General features: G+C 43.0%; 1 protein-coding gene across 2 annotated transcripts in view; it reads left to right on the top strand.

Annotated features, from left to right (window-relative positions):
* The window catches only part of TFCP2L1 (transcription factor CP2 like 1), a 38,104-nt gene extending 28,540 nt beyond the window's left edge, over positions 1-9,564 (top strand). For both annotated transcript variants that reach the window (XM_052792859.1, XM_052792861.1), the window contains 3 exons: positions 727-869; positions 2,939-2,990; positions 3,443-9,564. In XM_052792859.1, the coding sequence (XP_052648819.1) occupies positions 727-869; positions 2,939-2,990; positions 3,443-3,480 (233 nt within the window). In that variant the 3' untranslated portion in view covers positions 3,481-9,564. The remainder of the gene's footprint in view (positions 1-726; positions 870-2,938; positions 2,991-3,442) is intronic.
* The last annotated feature ends 10,079 nt before the right edge of the window (positions 9,565-19,643 follow it).

Genomic DNA, 19,643 nt, shown 5'->3' with positions numbered 1-19,643 from the left:
TTTAGATTATGGCTTGTTTGAAAATATCCTGGGAAATGGAAGGTTGGTATGTCTTAAAGTGAGGTTCTAATTCTTGGAAGTTTGAAGCTTTTGGGGACTCACTGCTCTTAACTATCCGTCATGACATGATGTACGATCAAATGAGAATAGAAATTGTCCTTAGTTCTTGCACATAGTATTAACCAGGCACAGCTTGTCTACTTGGTTGTTTCTACCATTTGGATTGGATTTAAAAAATAATACTGTCATCTGCAGTTATCTGATACATTGTAGTCTTTAGTTTGTGCCTATGGAATCAGTGGGATAACATCTAATAAAATACTACTTTTGTGTAACATAATATCATGTGGTTTACTGTTAATTGGATCTACTTTAAAATGTCAAAATCAGTAAAAGTACATTATCCAAAAATGTTAACGTCTTTATGAGAGGACTTTTTTACTGCCCCATGATACATGTTGTCATTAGTCCCCGTGTTTTCCTCTGGGCAAAAGTGACGTATGCTTTATTTGCCCACTGTATCCAAATACTGGGCGTTTTTCTACAAATCATCAAGCTGGATATTTGGGTACTGCTTTAAAGGTACTAAGCTTGTTTACCTACTGTCAAGATTTTAACCTTGATCTTAAACCCATTTGGTTGTTGGTATCGGGCATCTTAGTGTAATCTGTAGTTGCTATTCTGTAATTACTCTATAATTCTGTAATGACTTTCAACTTGTTGCAGTATATCATGCAATCTTCTTGGAAGAATTGACCACGCTGGAATTAATCGAGAAGATTGCAAACTTGTACAGCATTTCTCCACAGCAGATAAATCGAATCTATCGGCAGGGACCCACAGGAATCCATGTATTAGTGAGCAATGAGGTAAGGGGTTAGTGCAAACTCTGTCAGAGCTGTAACGGTTGTCTGACTGCTTGAAGTTAGAATGACCTTTTAAATTATGGAATGAATCTTCAAGGAAGCTTTGCAAGGTTACTAATCCCAACAAGTTAAAGCAAATACTTAAGCAAATCATTCATGCATACCATTGATTTTGGTGTGATTTTAAGATCTTTGCTTTGTAAAAGAGTCTTTTTTTGAAAACAGAACAAAACAGAACAAAATCAGTCATTTCCTTTTTATGCTGGCTACTTAAACAAATTTTGAAGTGAGGATCTAAAGTGAGAATCTTTAAGTAGGAATGTTTCCTAAAAAAGGCAAGTTTGAAAGTCTGTAGGGCAATTAATCTTACATCTTGGCTAGTGATCACAACCACTGGGTCAGAGTCAGTGCTGTGTAAGTGCACACCGTAAATTAATGGACCTCTGCTCGCTGTTTGTGTCCCATTATATGATGGCTTAATTTAGTCCATTCCATTAACTTGCAGGTTAATAGTGAGTTGCCCTTCTTCCTCTTTTCCCCCCACTAAATTACTTACTCATTCATGCACCAGAATCACTTAAGGAGCTTCATTTTTAAGAAACATTGTTAAAACAAATGAAGCAGAGCATAGGTCTCAACTGGAGCCTAAATCGAAGGCTGAAATGCTTATTCCTCCTTGCTATTTCAGCCTGATTAAATCTGAAACCTTGATGCTTTATAGATGTAAAGTGCTTGGAGGCAACTCTTGGTAGGGGAATTGCCTGAACCAGCTTGGGTATAAGGCTTTAAGTATTTATTTAAGTCAATTATTAACAATGTCTATTGCTTTTTTTAATAATTTTTTTCTTGTTCTAGTACTATAGTGGCAAGAGTGAGGCACTCTATGAATGTACTTCACGCATCATTAGGCACAGACACACAGACTGGCCAGTGAAGTTTGATTTGCGGGAGCGGGGGGTGGATGTTAAACCCAGAAGAGAATAGGGAGATTAGTCTAAGTTGAAAAGGATATTTGGTGTGAGGACTTACAGCTGGAAAGTGCTCTACTTGAATGATATTCAATAGCTAGGAGAAGGCTTTTGCTTAAAGCTGGATTTTCTGAGCTGATCAGAGAGGTTCTGGTCAGCTCCCTTCTGAAGTTAGGTGTCCAGCATCTGCTTCAACTGTATGAGACACCTCCTGAGGGTAATTCACCTCCTCTGTCCCACACAGCTACTCTAAGATGGGAGGAAGCATTGACTAAGGATGAAGCTTAAATGAGCATTTCAGACTGGATCTGAAATCAGCTGAATCTCTTAACTTGCCTCTTTACTTAGGGGCCTCACTAGAACCTGCACATGTTCTGAAAATCTAGTTGTATCTCATGAATAACTCAAATAGCTTTAGATACTAATCTTGTTTCCCGTGGTCTGCCTTGCCTCTCATAGCAGTTTCATTAAGATTCCTGTGCCTCAACAAAATACAAGCAGGTAAATGATTCCTGCAAGCACAGCATCTATACTAATGTCTGGTCAAAATAACCAGGTGGATGCTGCTGAGATGGCTTTTCAGTAGCAATATTCCTTTATTCAGCAAGGAGTCCATTTTTCAGGGCTGACCACCTCTAGATATTATTTCGGATGCTAATGTAAGCTCAACTGAGCCTCCTCGTTCAGCTGAATGTGTATTACCGTTGTTAGATTTTAGGAGAGGGACTGCCTTCATCCAGTCTAAACAACTACAGCTTCACTGAAGGCGATTAAGAGCACAGTCTTTAATAGACTAACTGGAGCGGTATAAGAACTTGCAGGATCAAGAGCTGCAAAGAGGATGGTAAAATGCTGAACAAGCTAGATCAGTTCCAGGCAAGCACTTTAGTATGAGCTTCTCTTAAGCACATTAGCAGCTGCAAGGAGCTTAATTAATCAGTCATGTACTTTAATAATCTTACAGGCAGGGTTACTTAGGACAGTGTAGGACAGGACTCAGGACAGTTTGATACCTCTCCTCTAAACTCTATACTGGCACTGAAAGAAACTTGAATTTAATTGCTAAAAATATTTTGTGTTGGCTTTTTTCCTTCTGCCCTTCAGATGGTGCAAAACTTTCAAGATGAATCTTGTTTTGTTATCAGCACATTAAAAGGTATGTATTGCTGCTGCTATTACATGTGGCTCTAAAGATAATTCCTCCTTTCAATTGCACTAAACGTTATCACAAACTCAGTGCTGTTATCCTGAAAAGATAAGTAACCTAATATAGTGTAAGTCAAGGTGTTGCATCAACTTACATACGGTAGACTGATTGATCTATGCTTTCCTCTCAGTTACACTGTTGTAAAACTTTCATAAATCCATTGATACCACTGACATAAACGAGAAGAAAACTTTCCAGTAAAATGATAAAAGGTGACAGTTAGTATGTCGTATTTTTTTATGTAAATGCTTTAACCTACATGTTCAACATTGGTTTTCATGAGTGGGTTGTGGAACAAGAGTACAAACTATTGCAAACTACCTAAGGAGAAAATCTGGAGTTCTGTATCTGTGCTGTTTTCTAAAAGGAATGAAAAAATGCTTTGCATTTCTTTGTTACAGCTGAAAGCAATGACGGCTACCACATCATTTTAAAATGACCGTGCTGCACAGAAAGACTTTAACAGCCTAAAATTTAGTGCCTCACTGAGATTGCTACAACCTAGACTGGAAACATGAAGAACCTTCTGGATAAAATGCTCCTATGAACTAAGAATTACCAAACAGCTTAAGGAAAAACTTGCTTTTACAGATATACATTTTTGGTGGTGTGTAGTTTTGTTTTGGGTTTTTTTTTTTTTTTTAAGCTGGAGCTGAGAACATCCTCAAAGCTTGTACATGTTTCTTCCTCCCTCCCTTCCTCTTCAGTCTTAAAAATTGTCGAGGTTTCTGCTTATTACTTAGAAACATCTGCCTTGTACTAAAGGGAAATGAAAGATAAACAAAAACCAATTCTCTAGACCCCTCATGGTTGGGTGAATTGATTTATTTACTGTTCTGAGTGCTCTCTTGCTTTCAACACACCCCCTGTTGCTGATGGACATAGGCTCCCTGGGGCTTCTTTTTTACTCTTTGAGGTGGAAGTCTTGGGGCTACATCCAAAAACAGACTGGGCAATGCAGAGGATGGATTTGATGCCCAGTCCTCACCCAGAGCGTCAACCCTGGAAGGCTGCTCTTAGCTGTTCTCCACCTGTAGATGTGCTTAAAGTCCAGAGACCGTAGTCCCTCCTGACAGAACTTCTGTAATACCCATCCAATAGAACAATTTTGTGGGTTCAAGGGAGGACAGACAACCTGAGGCAAGCAGTTCAGTACCATATTGTATCTTTAGCTTCAGAGTAGTCTCCCTGATTGGAGTATATGAAGGTTTTCTGAGGAAATGTTTTGAACATTGAAAGTTATAGAGCTCATTACAAATTCATAGCATGGATTTATTCTACTCTACAAAGGTTTGATTAACTGGTATCTTTACTGTAACTGGGAATTAGGTTTTATAATCTTAATGATTTTTCTTCCTGTTACTTGCTAAAGTAAGTAAAACTGAGTTTTGATTGAGTCCAGGTAACAGATCATCTTAGTTGCTGGTTCTTATGTTCTTGCTATTTCACTCGACTCCTGTTTCCAATATCTGAAACTATGGTCAACTCCACCCTCCCTTGGTCTTTTGGGACGCCATCCAGGCTCCACTGAGCTGAAAAAGTGGCTTCCACTGATGTCAAAGGCAAACTGGATCACACCCCTCTTGCATGGATGGAGTCGTTTCACTTTTGGCAGCTAGTTAATAAGGCTGTTTCCCAAACCGAGTGTCCATGTAGCATCAAATTCTCATACTTGAACATTGAATTTCATCCTGAATTGAGATGGAAAGCTGAAATACCAAAAATTTTCCTGGAATGGAAATTTTTCAAAAAATGAGAAATTGTCAGCTGGAAAATGCTGAATAAAATGTTCTAGCCTTTTGAAATGGAAACATTTAATTAAATCCATTTGGCCCTTAAAGCAGCATCAGTTTGAGCTACTGTTGCAGACCTCAGAAATTACCATTCAAGTGCCTTGTGTGCCGTGTCTCCCTTGGGGCTGAGCTCTTTGGCTGGGTTACAGATCCTATGATGCTCTTACTGTGGGTTAGTCAAAGGGGGAATGCGTCATGAAGGCTGGAGGGGTGCCCAGGAGCCCAGCCTTCTGGGAAAGAGGGGGACATGGAGCCCATGAATTACAGCTCCCAGCTGACACCGGAGGAATTCGGACAGACATGGACTGATATTTTTCTGACAAAAACGATGTGTTTCAAGTTTTCCCAACAGAAATAAGCAGCAAAATATTGGGAAAAGCAACCTTTTTTTCATTAAAAGCATCAAGTTTTGTGCAAAAAAACCCACCCATCCCCACTGAATTTTTTTACACCAAAAATAATACTAGAATAGAAAAATCGAGTTACAATGGGAAAACCTTCAGCCAGCTCAGCTAATTGAGTAACTGTGCCTACTTAGGCACGATCTTGCTCAATTGGCTGTCCTGGATGCTCCATGAATTGTAGCGTTTCTCCAAAAAGGACGCCCAGTCTTTGGGACATGGCGATTCCTCCCCCCGGAGTGAAGGAGTTTGAGGCTTCTTGGTTGAGGACCAGGTTGCGTAGGTGAGGAGGTTGTAAGTGGTCTCCCGACAGAGAGGGGAGGTCAGACAGAGAGGCCAGGGGGAGCTTTGGGGGAAGAAATGCCTTTGCAGAGGATGGGAAATGCCATCTTTTTGAGAGGAAGGTGATGCCATGTCAAGCTTGACCCTGCCTTGTGCCGGTGTCATCTCCCTGGCTTTGCAGCCTGCTCTGTGCTGCCATGCGTGTGGAGGGGGGCAGCTGGGGAGCCCCTGGCCCTGGGCACTGAGTCATCCAGATTGTGGCCATGCAGTTACAGCTGCCTTCCAAAACAGGGAATAAATTCCAGCTGGTTTTGCGAGTATGTGGGACCAATGTGCCCCTGCGTACCAGGAGTTGTTTGGTTCCTTTTGTGGAAAGTGCTTTGGAAGGTGTACATTGGTTGTGCTTTTTCATCCTGTTTTGTAATACAGGCCCAATGTATGGCATGGCTGTTGTTGGCATGCAAGTCAGAGAGGTGAATCTGACCCGATGAGAAGGGTTTAAAAAAGACCTTGGAGTTGCCAGGAGTGTAGCCTGTACCGTATCTACTCACATGTGATAGCCCTGTAATTCAGGGGACACAGCAATACTGAAACATAGCAGTGTGAAGAAAGGATAGACGTAGCTTTGCACCCAGAGTTAGGGACTGAGAACTGTTCGCTTATTTAAAAAAAATGTAACTTGTTCTTGATTATTTAAAAAAGAAATCTTGCCCATAAGGAATTATATGCAAAAGTCTTCATAGTGTTTCAGTAGCACTTGCTTGATTAATTTTGAACAAAAATAACTCTCCGTTAGGGCCTTGTTATATTTAGATTTTCTAAAATAAAATAATTTTATACTGATATGAGAGTGAATTTGACAATGTATCTTGTTCTCCTTTCCATGCTGTAAGAAGGTATACAAGAGTAAACAATCCCATAGATTATGAATATTGTCCTACTGGGTGGGCTCTACTGTTTTATCTATGTTAGCCTGTTTGTAAAGCTGTATAACTTTAATGTGTGTGTAAGGCCTACACTTACTTGACAGAGTAGTTCTAGTCCTTGTTGAGCCTCTGTAGTCCCAGCAGAAATTTGGAGGATTGTGGTCAAGTAACATACACACCCATGAAGACACAGCACAGCTAGTTTGGTGTCTAAGAGAATGTCAAGTTACTTCAGCTTAGAATCATAGAATATCTTGACTTGGAAGGGACTCATAAGGATCATTGAGTCCAAATCCCTGCTCCTCGCTGGAATACCTAAAACTAAACCATATGACTAAGAGCGTCATCCAGACGCTCCTTGAACTCTGACAGGCTTGGTGCTGTGACCACTTCCCTGGGGAGCCTGTTCCAGTGACTGACCACTCTCTCGGTGAAGAACCTTTTCCTAATGTCCAGTCTGAACTTGCCCTGACGCAGCTTCATTCCACTCCCTCATGTCCTATCGCTGGTCACCAGAGAGAGGAGATCAGCACCTCTCCCTCCACTGCCCACCTTGAGGAAGCTGTAGACCGCAATGCATCTCTGGGTGTTAGGAAAACGTGTTGCACCCTTTGCCCTTATTGCATGATGCTGCGCAACCAACCGGTTGTTGTACCTGGGCAAACTGGCCATGAACGATCGTGGCTGAGCGGCCAGTACAAGTGGTCGAGCAACGTTGGTGTGAGATTGGACTGCTGATGAACCTCCCCCTCTGCCTCCCAAAGACATAAAAACAAACCCTTGCCCTGTTGAAGTTGGCGAGTTTGTCCATGCAGGAACCAAGCAAAGCCTTCAGGATTTATGTTAGTGGCTTATGTGAGGAGTGAGAGAGAATTGTCTCACCTGTGTAAGTGGCAGGTAATCTTAGACTCTCCCTGTGGTTACAGAGGGTCTGCCATCCCTGGAGAGACTCATTTGCCCTGTTTGAGGATGTGACAGCCTCCAGAAGGAAGCTTTTGTTTCCTCAAGACTGGAGGAAGCACAAATGATTAGTCTGGGCTAGATGTCTTAATTCTAGATAGGCTAAAGGCAAGGGAGATGAGTAGCTCGCCCTCATCTAAATATCCAAAAGGGTTTTGCATTTGCTTTGCTCTTAAGTGCCTGTTACATTTATTCTTGCCTTTTTTTACTTTTTGTTGCTCCTGTTTCTTTTTTAAAAAGTAACAAATGAAACCTCCTGCTCAAAGTGATTTAAATGAGACATTTTTCAGCTCTATATGTGAAATTTGTACAGCAGACCTTTATAAGGTCTGGGGTTTAGGATTACAATGAATAGTATGGTATCCCAAACGGTCCAGCTCTGAGGTTGTATGTATGATGGCAGCCACTATGAGTTGAAGTGGGCTTGCTGGGGATGAAAAGACTACATGATTAAAACCAGTATGACTCCAGCCAGCACTGCAAAGTATAAACCTGGGTTCTTGTCAGATCTGTACTGGCTGTTTGAAACTATTTCATAAATTGCAGCATTTTCTCTGACAACTGAGTAAGTTGATACAGATCAGGTAGTACGACTCTGGTGATGGTCTGAGAACTCATAGAAATGCCCATGATACACAACTGCAGGGCAGGGAAGGGGCAAATAATCTGGTGATAGAAATTTGTGCCATCTGCCTGAGGTGGCAGGACTGGTGTTATTAAAATTAAAGCTCCTGTTCTTTCAGCTGGCCCTGCTTGGTTAATTGGCTAAAATAGAAATAATAATTCAATCTGGAAAATATTGGAGTTCTCATTGTCTTGGTGTGAAATTTAATGGGCTGAAGTTTTGAGACTTGGATGTGGTAAAAGGATTCTTGCAGTTCAGAAGTCCTGAATGGCACTCTCCTTATAATGTAACATATACATATTTATGCGTATATATATATACACACATACATACTGTACTGTATCAACACATATGCGTGCTGAGTACTTGTGTTCTTTGGCTTTAACTGGTACTCTGCTTTGTTTAATTGCAATTCAATGTAAAAGACTCTGGTTGATCAAGCTTTGAAACCCAGCCGTTCCTTGGGTAGAAATATAAAAGTCCATAATAGTGACTCTAGGTGATTTGGACATGGTACACTTGGAGTGATGTAAATTTGATTAATTTCTGCAATGTAAATCCCAGACCTTGGTGAAGATGGGCATATTCTTGCACTAACACTGCAGTTCTATATTGCAGCTTCTGAAAATTAGTTAAAGAGAAATAGATTGCCCAACGCTTTGTAAACTAGTAAGAGCTACTCCCTAAGCAGAACAACCATACGATGACTTTCCTAGCTCAATGTTGTATTGCTTAAGCATTGGCTGTAATTCTAACAATCATCTGGTGGATGACTGGGACAGGTTTTTTTTTTTGTCTGTTTCTGGTTTTGTTTTTGACTGTTCTCAAAGAAATGCTTGTATTCAGACTGTAGCTTCTCTTTCTCCTCCAGTTATGAAATGGTTTAACTTTATGGTACTAATAGAAATATTTTCTTAAGATTATAATCTGTTTGACAGCACAGGGTACTCAAAGCGGGGAGTATTTGGCCTTGATCATCACTGCTGTGGGTGAATACGAGAAGGCAGACTGGAGGTGTATCTTAACATCCTTGCCTTTCTTTAACAAATGGGTTAAGCTGGTGCCCAATTCTTTGTGTATTTCTGATTGGTACCTTTTTTTTTTTGCCAGTCCCACAAAATTCTTCTCCCTGCGGGAGGGACACATTGGTGATCAGCTGGTGTGTCCAACTTTTTTCAGTAGCCTGCTGTTGTCCCAGTTTGCTTGGGGTGAGTGTTTATCTTTCAGAGGGCTAGGGGGGTTACCTCTCTTCACTGACAATGCAGCCATTCAAGACAGGCGGTGCCGATTACAAAGTCGGTGTGATGGGCGAGGGCAAGTGGAGGTGGGTCGATTGGAGGCTGAGGCATACCAGTTGTGAGTAAATACTGCCACACTCTTTGTCTTTTCATTTGTTGGTTTTTGGTTTTTTTTGTACATGAATAAATAAATAAATAAAAAGCATATTTTGCACTGGCTCTTGTACTGTTGTGCAGAAGAAATCTGTATCTAGAATCTGTGCTCCAGTCAAAATGCAAATAAACCTGTTTGTAAGAAGCACGGGTTTCGTCTCTGCTTTGCTTGGCGTGAATGGGCGCAGGAGAGCCTTGGCATCGGCTCCTCCTCAGCACGCAGCTGTAAGGTGCTGGGCACCCTCTCAAAATCAGCGGGAGGGGAGTTTGCAAAGTGCTGGTGAGAGAATGTCAGCTGTAGCCAAACGTCCTGCAGTGTTTTCTTCGTGTTGGGACTGACTTAATTTCTCCGCAGCACAATGCAATGACCAGTTCGTACTCAATCCAGGTCAAAGCATGAGGAGAAATGCCTAATTCTTGCAGAAGCCATGACAATGGGCCTATGCTTTAGTGGGAGCACAAGCTGTGTTAGATGACAGCTGGCTTTGGTCTTAGAGTGCTCAGAGGACACAGGCATTTCAGAGCCTGGTCTTCGGTGACATCAGAGATGAGCAAAAAGTCCTTCCTAGTAGCAATGTTCTGTCCCATTTAGCAGCTGCTAGACACATGCTGGGGAAGAGGCAGTGAGGTTTGGACATGAAGCATTCACCATGGTTTGGCTGGAAGAACTTCAGTATCCTCTAAGGGTTAAGCCATCGGTCTAATAACATGCATGTCAGAAGATTGACCGATGTTCAGTGTCATTTTCCAGTTGGAGAAGATGGAGCCCAGTTTGCAAATAGTATCTTCCAGCAGCCAAACTTCATGTTAAGGCAAAGGAGAGGGAATGGATGTACCACCGTGTAAGCGTGCTGCTTAGTCTAAATTGACCTCGAGCAATTTTGGCTCTTTTGCTGAAGAAGTATTTGAATCACAAAACTAGAAAATGCAGTATGTGTCTCTGTATATATCAGTTCATATGCAAGGTATAAGGGCACAGACCATGTTCCCAGAGGAAGGTAGATTAGAATTGACTATTTTTCCGTACTGGTGACTTAGGCATCCTTGAGAAGAGGAAAGGGACTGTCTACCCTAATTTGTTAGCTTGAAGTTTCTCCAGAGGTAGCAGTCCAGCTATCTGAAGCCTGATATTGTTGAAGTGTTTAACTGCTCTGTGCGTGATTAGGCAGCATCGTGTCTCACAGGGCTGCTGGGATTCAATACAGCTTCTTCAGCTTCAGCATAGGTTCAAATCCATTTGCAGGCAGCAGCAGGGGAGCTGGCTGGGTCGTGCCATGACGGCAGGATGCTGGTAGGCATTTGAGGGTCCAAGGCTGGTATTTGGGCTCTCCAGGACTGGCTGGAGGGTGCTGAGTGTGTGAAGCCACCGGCAGCAAGTTCTTGGTGGCTGTATGAGCCCTGCCAGCTGCAGGGGCCGTCCCTGGGGCTTTCAGGAGGATGGAGGTGAATCCCTCCATGAGCCCCCCAAAGTGTGGGATGCATTGCATTGCATGCATGGATGGTTCCCACTAAGCTCCATGCAAAATGATCCCTCTTCTGTAAGCCTGACCCATGTGTTGGCAGGGGTTGGTAAATGCAAAAAGGAATACCAGGAAGGTTTTTACCTAAAATTGCCTAGCAAAAGGGGTTCAAAGACAGGGAAAGGGGTAATGCTGCACAATTTAATTTCTATGGGAAACACACCAATAGAGAAGCTTATGAAGAAAAGACCTCCTAGGGAACACATCAGAAGACAGCAGCATCTGTAATTAAGACTGGACAGGAGCTGAAAAGAGCTTTTCACGAGTGAGGAAAGCCAAGACCTAAGACTGGAGCTGCTTAGCCAAAGAGTTGGCTTAGTCTTATCTAAATCCTCAACAGCAAGCAAACATTTTAAAATTAATTTTCCAATTTACAAAACAATGCAGTCTTTCAGTTAAAATGATTAGTCACAACTATGGAGCAGGCAGGGAAATAACATCCCTCATACTCTTTCTGTAAAGCTACATGCTTCCAGGCTTACCTGGGTAGGAAAGGTTTGACACTGCAATAATCTGATTTTTTTTTTAATATGTTACAGCAGAGGCTGGTTGTCCCAATCAAACTGGAGTTTCAGACAAGTGTAGACTGCTCTGCTCCCCAGAGATGCGTGACCTAGGGAGGAGGGCAGTCGCTGGGTTTTGGGATGCACCAGCCTCTCACATTTCAGGAGGGAACTAAGGTGCCAAGTGCTATGAGTCTGCCTAGGAGAGCACAATAGGCTGTAGTGCCTGTCTTGGCTCATCACAGAAAAAAACATCCTTCTTCCCATTTCTTGGAGAGTAGTGATGCAAATCAGGCTCTACACAATGTTGTGCTATGCTGGTAGGTTAAAACAACAAATAAAACCCACTCTGGAGCCTTTTGAGTAAGGACAACAAACAGAATGCTGGAAGAAAATAATGTTTTAAGTAAAACAAAATGAAGCAGTAAAAGATGGTACGCCACCACCCTGGATAAAGTCCCCACGCAGGTAATGAGTGAACTTCGAGTACCAGATCAACTATGTCCTTATGCTGGGACTTGTAGACCAGCATCTGCCTGCTTCCTACTGTGGATGTGGAGGCACATGACCCCGATTTGTCCTTTTTCCTCTGAGGGTGCCTGATAGATATGTTAAAAGCACTGCTCATTATATAAACATATACACTTACGTTTTTCTTTTGCTATATATTTTTTTAATCCTAAAATCTTCTGGTTTTGACTGCTGCAAGCAGTGCTGCTATCCATTTTGCAGCCTAGGAAAACCTCAGTTCTGATTTCACTGATATTAAGTAATAAGCAAGTATGATATAGCTGGAAAAAGATTGACTAGCAGGAATCCAAAATTAGATGAGCACAGTAGTGCACTGAGAAATAATTTTCCGAGGGTGAAAATTCAAATGCTGAAGTTAAGACTATGCTTTAGAGAGGAAACGTGCTAGAAATATTATGTTGAATAGACTCAAGCAGATGCAACGCTAGGAGGAATTTCTTCATGAAAACATTTTCAAAGCTTAGCATCTCCCAGAAGAAAGAGTTCCTGGATGGTTGGCACCACTTTGGGAATTAAGATCTCCATGACATCACCTAACAGTTTAAACTGTGGTAGTAAAATCAGGGAAGAGTTAAGTGAAAAAAAAAGAGAACATGACTTCATGCAGAAAGAAAAATGTGGCTAAGGCTGCATGGCTGGAGCAGCCCAGGAAAGAAAAGCTCAGCGCAAAAGCATGGAGGCCACATACGTTAAGCCAAGTGCGTGCTTCGGCACAGCTGTGCTCAGGACAAAGAACATTGTCCCAGGCAAAATTATTCCAGAACCGCCCACAGTTTCCCTCGTCCGACAGATTTACCTCATTTCACGGCGCTGCCTATGAGGCCGCAACTTTTGTTTCCTGAACAGCCATAGTTATTTACTGTCTCATGCATGGCCTGAAAGAAATAAAGTCCAAGTGAGAACATGGGGATAAATTTGGGCATCACTGGAGTAATCAGTGGGAAAAAAAAGGAGAGGCATTCTGCTTTGCTTTTTCAAAAGCTTTAGCTCCCTTCTGGCTCTGCCAGTCCCTGCTGATGGCTTTGCAGCATCCCCACCGTGCCTGCAGAAGAGGAGTGCCTGGTCCCAGACAAATATGCATGCAGCCTTGTTGCTGGTTTAAACGTGCATCCACCTCCTGAACACATTGCTCAGAAATGCAACCTGCTAACATCCTGCTCAGGAGGACACCTCTCTTCATAGTTGTTTAAACAAAGTGAGTCTGCAAATTTTGTAATGAAGGCGGGGAGGAGGGTTTTGCACTACCAGCTTTCACCACTTGGTTTGGGTGCCTGGAAAAAGGGAACCTGAGCTTCTAGTCAGGCTGTTCTTACCAGTTTCTGGAGGTCACTGTGTCTCTCCATGGATGATACTGGGTGTTTTGTGATACCAGCCTTAAGCAACAGCTGAAACTGGGTGGTGGGATTGTCCCCTAGACTCTCATCTTTGGGCACCTTTTTAAGGAATAGTGGCTCTTCATATTTAAAGTAGGTTATGTATGGTTGGGTTTCTGGTTTGTCATCAGAAAATTTAGTTCACTGCCATGTAGTTAAGATTATAATCAGAAATTATGTTAATTGTTTGATTGCTGCTTTTTTACTCCTATCTTCCCCCAAGTAACTAATAACCGCATGTGCTATTTCAGGATTGTTTGGGGAGGGGGTTAAGCCAACTGCTGGTGGAAGGATGTCCTCGCTTATGTGAAATCATGACAGAGTAGCCATTCTGATTCATCATGGTAGCCATTGTGTCCCCAAATAGTCAGGGGGTGGGGGGGCTGTCTATCAACACCACCCACGTCATTCTTGGTGGATAATTGTCTGACTTGACCTTAAAGGCTGTCTGTGATGGAGGGTGGGGACAAGCAGGGTGAAGCCCATCCGTGTTACTGCAGCAGTTGGAACAGGGCTGGCATGTTTTATTCCTGTTTTGTGTGTCCCTGCTTGGAATGGAGCTGAATCCCAGCTGAAGAAATGGTCTCCAGCCCATCTGCCAAGGGGAATTCAAGCAAACCCGCCACCATTAGCTGATGGTGACTAAGGCAAGGAAGCAACTTGGCTTTCACTTCAAATCTAGCATGAATCACTTTTAACACCATGAGGCCAAAGTGGCATCACACCGTTGACTCACTCTGAAACTCAGCTGGCTGGTGGCAAATGGCTTACTAAGCAACCTGTGAGAAAAGGAGCATCCACCCTCCCATGTTATTTCTGAGGTAGCACCATGCCCTTTGTGCAGCTCAGAAACCACAGAGAGCTGTTTGGCACAAGTGCCAAGAGCTGGACATGATATGCACTGGCCTCGAGCGAGCATTGGTGGCTCACTATGGCAGGAGGGGGACCACCACAATCCTGCCCAATGTGCACAGCTGAGCATGTCTGCATGGTGAAGAGGGTCCTGCTGTTTAATGTGAATGATGCAATTTTGTACTCAGTTTTGGGTGGTTTTATTTTGCACTTTTCAATTCTCTGTCGAACGGTTGAATTTTCCATCTAATTGTGGTGACGATTACGGTCACCTACTGGCCAGCTACGCATGCAAAGAAATTGAGAAAATGAGCCTTTTGATTCTTGGAGACTCCCACTTTAAAACAATGAAACAATTTTTCCTCTCCTGAATGTCATCAAGTAGCTTTAATCTGTTGCCTTTCAGGCTCTCACATCCACAGGTGATGTCTCTCTCAGTGAGGAAGTCCTTAAAAATTACAGTTAAGTGCAAAGCCTCTGAGCCCTTAGCAGTGCAAAGAGCAGGACCAGGAGCCCGAGCTGAGAACCTGGGCCAAAGAGATGTACAAGTTCATCAGGGCTTGCTGGCTGTGGAAAAGAACTAGCCCAACTGCCGAGGTCCACCAGGCCTTGTGGGAGGGGAATGGTCCATCGGCTGGAGAGAAGGGCCATCAGGCACCCTTTTAAACTTGCTTTTAAAATGAAATCCTTGTAACATTACAGCACTGTGGAACTCGGAAAACCCCAAACCATCAGACTCCTGATAAAGTTCTGAGCAGTTGCCACCAATCCTGGTTGAATGAATATGAGAATATGCGTGGAGGTGATTTCAGGTAGAATAAGGTAATAAATATAAAATGCATACATTAAAAAAAGAAATTAAATTTTACATAGCACCCACTAAGCATTGGAAGAACACTAAGAACTTAAACGTCATGTGCATCACTCAGTTAATAATCGACCTAAATATAGAGATCCGTTGTGACAGTATGTGTGTTGTCTGTAGTGTCTGTTTAGGGCGTATCACTAAGCATAAGACAATCTTTAACTCGATTCTTTCTGTAGGGATTTATAGCTGCAGCCAGGATAAGCCATTAAGTAAAAAATTAACAGGCCATTTTGGTAGGTGTGAGTACAAGACACTAAACCCCATCCCGGCAGAACGCTGAACCCCCCAAGGCTCTCAGTTGCACCCCTGGGGTCTTTTCTCAGCTGTTTTGCCTGCCACCTTCAGCAGGGTGCCAGATGGGTTGAGGGCAAGGAAGCTTCTTAATAGTAAGTGCTGGGGAAGAAAATGATGGCCCTTAATTAAGAATGACACTTTCTTACCTACACATTTGACTTTTTGGGGCGGTCTTGAAAAGAAGCCAAGACTGGAAATCCCCTTTCCACCAAAACTGGGAGAATATTCCTGGGAGATGCAAACAAGCCAGCAGGTGTTCCTGGGAGTTCCCAGACTGGTCCATGATGGGGTCAGCCTTACTACCATAGAGACAAGGAACCCTCGCTGCACGAGGTCAGGAGACCTGGCTTTATAAACCCAGTCACTTCCCTTCCTAGGTGGCTGCAGGGGATGCAGTGCTGGGGCAGGAGGAGGGGACCCATCCCAGGTGAGTGGCTGAAGAGGCTGGACTTGTGTGTTGTTAACCACTAGTGTGTACTGCACTTCTTGCTGGGCTTTATTATGCTCCTTAAAGGTCTGTCCCAGGTGTGAAAATCCCTGTTGCTTTCCTCTTTGCCCCCCTTAGCAGTATTTTCCCCACCTCTCTGTCCTTCTCCCTCATTTCCTTGGGCGCTGGCAGTGCCTGGTCCCTGCCAGCTGTGCTACAAGGCTTTGTCATTATAGCAATGGGTGCTACTAATGGCATAGTTTGGCAAAGTTTTGTGATGGGAACCTCTAGTGATCCTGATAGTCTTTTTCTAGTGAGTGATGCTCCATCTGCTCTTTCTGTCTTGTTCCTTAAGGGTCTGTGTGGCTTGAGGTTTTGCCTATCCAGTCATGTGAATGAGAACTCCTGAGAAACTCAGAGCAAAATTCATCTAAGCCGTCTAAAGGGTAAAAATGGGCACACAGGCAAGTAGCTTTCAGACCCCAAACCATGCAGCCAAAGTCTTGGGGTAGCCAACAATATTGCCTGCTACTGTAAACTGTGCTGAACTCTTCTCGTGTGGCTCACCTGTGGGTGTTTAATCTATTACCAGCCCAGTGCTGGTTGTGTAGTGCTTGGCATTGGTGGGAGCTGCAGAAGGATGCAATTAAACTAATTACAGGCTGGTGATTTTGCACTCAATGAGATAATTACTCTTGAAAACTGGCAGTATGGATGAAACTTGCTCCCAGCCTTAATATCAGGTTTCACCATCTTGCCAGAAAGTGTGATTGACGTCAGCCTGTGATTGTGACAAAGGCTGTAAATTCATAGGCTCATAAAATAATTTAGGGTGGAAGGAGTCTTCAAAAGTCAGCTGGCCCAGACCTTGCTTAAAGCAAGGCCAGTCCAGAGGCTGCTTTTTGTTGTGCGGGGTCAACAGCGGGGAAGCCCATGGCCAGTGCTACCCGGGGCATCCGACTAGAGATCATAATGCCCCATTTTTGCATCAGATAATCTATGAATACATTCACTAAGAAAAGCTTTTATCTTTCCAGTGTTGGGTGGGAGAAAAGTAAAATAACACAGGTGTGCCAAGCCATAATTATCTTTCAGTTCATCCCTTAAGAATGACTATTTAAATATTAAATTGGGATATATTTGTTTACTTAATAATTTTTCCCAGCAAATAGAAAGAATATAACTTGGCAACCACTTTCTACTGTCTGGCAGTTCTTGTGGAGATCTGGTTGCCAGCTAACCTTATAACTTGTCACAATGGAACTGAACACATATTAATTGCAACTAAAAATTTACGGTTTTCCTTGCTAACAGTATTGCTTCACAGTGACAGGTGAGATTAGCAGTGCGAGGGGTCCAGTGGGCTTTAAGATGGGGCAAAACCGCATTGGATGCGCTACTCCATACTGTGTGGATGCCCTCTTGCTCTACATATGCTGTGGTGCAAGGCAGCATGCCCTGCCTTTTGAGCAGGTACCTGTGCTGTGAATGCATTAAATCTCCAAACTAGGATCTTGTGCAATTGGCTGTGTGTGCTGCAAATTCCCAGCTCTGCTTGCTTGCTCTGGTATCCTGTGTAACCTAGGTGTGAGAGGGTGCATTAACTCAGCTTCTTTTTCTATATGGTAAAAGAATACATAACCAAGAGGAGAAATGGCTGTGGAGTTGGTGGATAGGAGATGCTTATCCTTAAGTTACAGGCTTAAAGTAAATGAAGATGCAAGTTGTCTTCCTTTCAGTGCTTTTTAAGTTGAATGGAGAGGCTACAATTGGCAGGACTTTCTGCCATGTCTTACAAGCTGAGTCTGGCTCATAGGCTATAAGCATGAGAAGCATTACATGGTGCCTTCATGCCTTTCCTTTGAAGGAAAGCATGATTGTCTTGCTTTCCTTCAAAAAGGGGGGAATTCCAGGAAGTGCTTTGGCAATTTCCTTAATCATCTGAGTCGTGACCATGGGCTCCACACTGAAGAGCCCAGTCCTAAATGCAATACTCTCATGATGGACCTGGGACACACCCTAGGAAGGCCTTGACCTTTGAAAGACCTAAAATGTGGATAACAGCATAATCTGATGATAATAATAAAACCAGTTATATATTCTGGGGTTTTCCCCATTTCAAATTTTACCTGACACATTTGCTGCAGCGAGTGGTCCCTGCCAACATTACTGAGGATCTGTGGTTACCATGGTCTGTTCAGTAATAAATGGTTTTGTGGAATTTCATTTTAAACTTACCTCAAACAGTCCACCTGTGTGTGATATGGCTTTTCAGAAAGAGAAGACTTCTTTCTGTTTCATAGCTGGTAATTTTTTTTTTTTTGAGTAATCTATATTTAGGGTGAAAATACCACTTCAAAACTGTGATTCAACAAACAGTAAATTTAGGTTTTGCCATTCAAAAATACTGCTGCCTCATTTCCAAAATGGGATCTTCTGACACAATTCAACAGACTTTTTTTCTTTTCTTGGCAAAGCGTAATTTAATTCATTGTTCACCTCAGTAAATGAAGGGTAGCAGAGCAGGGTAGAACACCAGTTGCCTAAGGTACATTTTCGTTTATTAAGTTATTTAGCCTGTACGCATTGTTCTCACTGCTTTGAGTATGCAAACCGTCTTCTGAAAAGGTACCTGACCTAGTGGCTTGGTCAAAGCACCTCCTGGCATATTGCAGTTGTGCATGTTGCAAGTCCTGGCCTAGGAATGATGTGTTTTTAGATAGCATGAGTGTGATGTCCCTTGTGCCTTCAGCTAAGAAAGAGTACAAAAAACCTAAAGAGCATCACTCATTTTATTACTTGAACTTTGGGCAAACTGGCTTGTCTAGCATTCTTGCCCCTTGGATCCCCACATGTCCCTCATAGCTAAATAGCTTATTAGCTGCTCTACTGATGGACTGCTGTGTGATCTTTCCCAATCTCCCAGGTTCTTCTCAAGAGCCTGGGGAGGCCAGGAGGTGCTCTTCTTGGTCAGTGAGGGGAAACTAAACCAAAGAGGTTTAGACTTAGAGCGTCTAAATTACTTGGGCACCTGACCCACCTCCACACCATTTGGTGCCTGGATGCTATTGTGGACTTGCGGAGAAATGACTTACCAGTGGGCTGAAGGCTGTGGCAGATTAGAGATTTGGTCCATAGTCCCAGTGATTGCCTGCACTTCAGGGTAGGTCTGTCTACCAGGGTCAGCAGTTCCTGATTTCCATGGCAATAGTCACAAGTCTTGACGACTCCTGCTTTAAATACACAACAGAAGTCAGTGGCATAAGATATGGGTATTGCACATATGGCATAAGTAGAAAGGACTTTTTAAAACCCAGCCTTGGATCAACTTTTTAAGAATTTTCCTTTCAGGAGGAATGAGACAAGTGTGCAGGGCTGCCCTTGCATAACCTGGACTTCTGCTGTAGCTGTGCCCGGCATTGGGCAGGGGCATCCACAAGACCCACGGAAGAAGGCATTACTCTGGATAAACCTGAATGCCTCCTGGCTATGGTTGCAGCATCCAGGGGAGCAGCTCAGTTGAGATCTGTAGGGTTAATAGGAACTTAGCATTAGGTTTAAGTCCAACCTTTACTAACCAGTCTGTGACATTTTATTTCTTTATATATTTTTAATTAATTGCCTTTGAGAGAGCTTAGGAGGACATGATGTCTGGTTTGGGGGGGAATTTAACATTGTCAAGGGTGGGTTTTCTCAGTGTGCAAGGCAGCCATGCTTGGTGAAGATGCTCTAGTTCTTGCAAAAGTTGCTGGAGAAAGGGCAGAAATTATTTTTTTGCACTTTGGTAATATTTAGATGGACTTTGGGGGGAGTGAAGGTCTTTTTTCCCACAGAAGCTTTCTGAAAAAGGAGATTC

The sequence above is a fragment of the Harpia harpyja genome, chromosome 7 (assembly GCF_026419915.1).
Source record: "Harpia harpyja isolate bHarHar1 chromosome 7, bHarHar1 primary haplotype, whole genome shotgun sequence".
Lineage (NCBI taxonomy): Eukaryota > Metazoa > Chordata > Aves > Accipitriformes > Accipitridae > Harpia > Harpia harpyja.
This window is presented reverse-complemented; position numbering and strand designations above follow the sequence as displayed.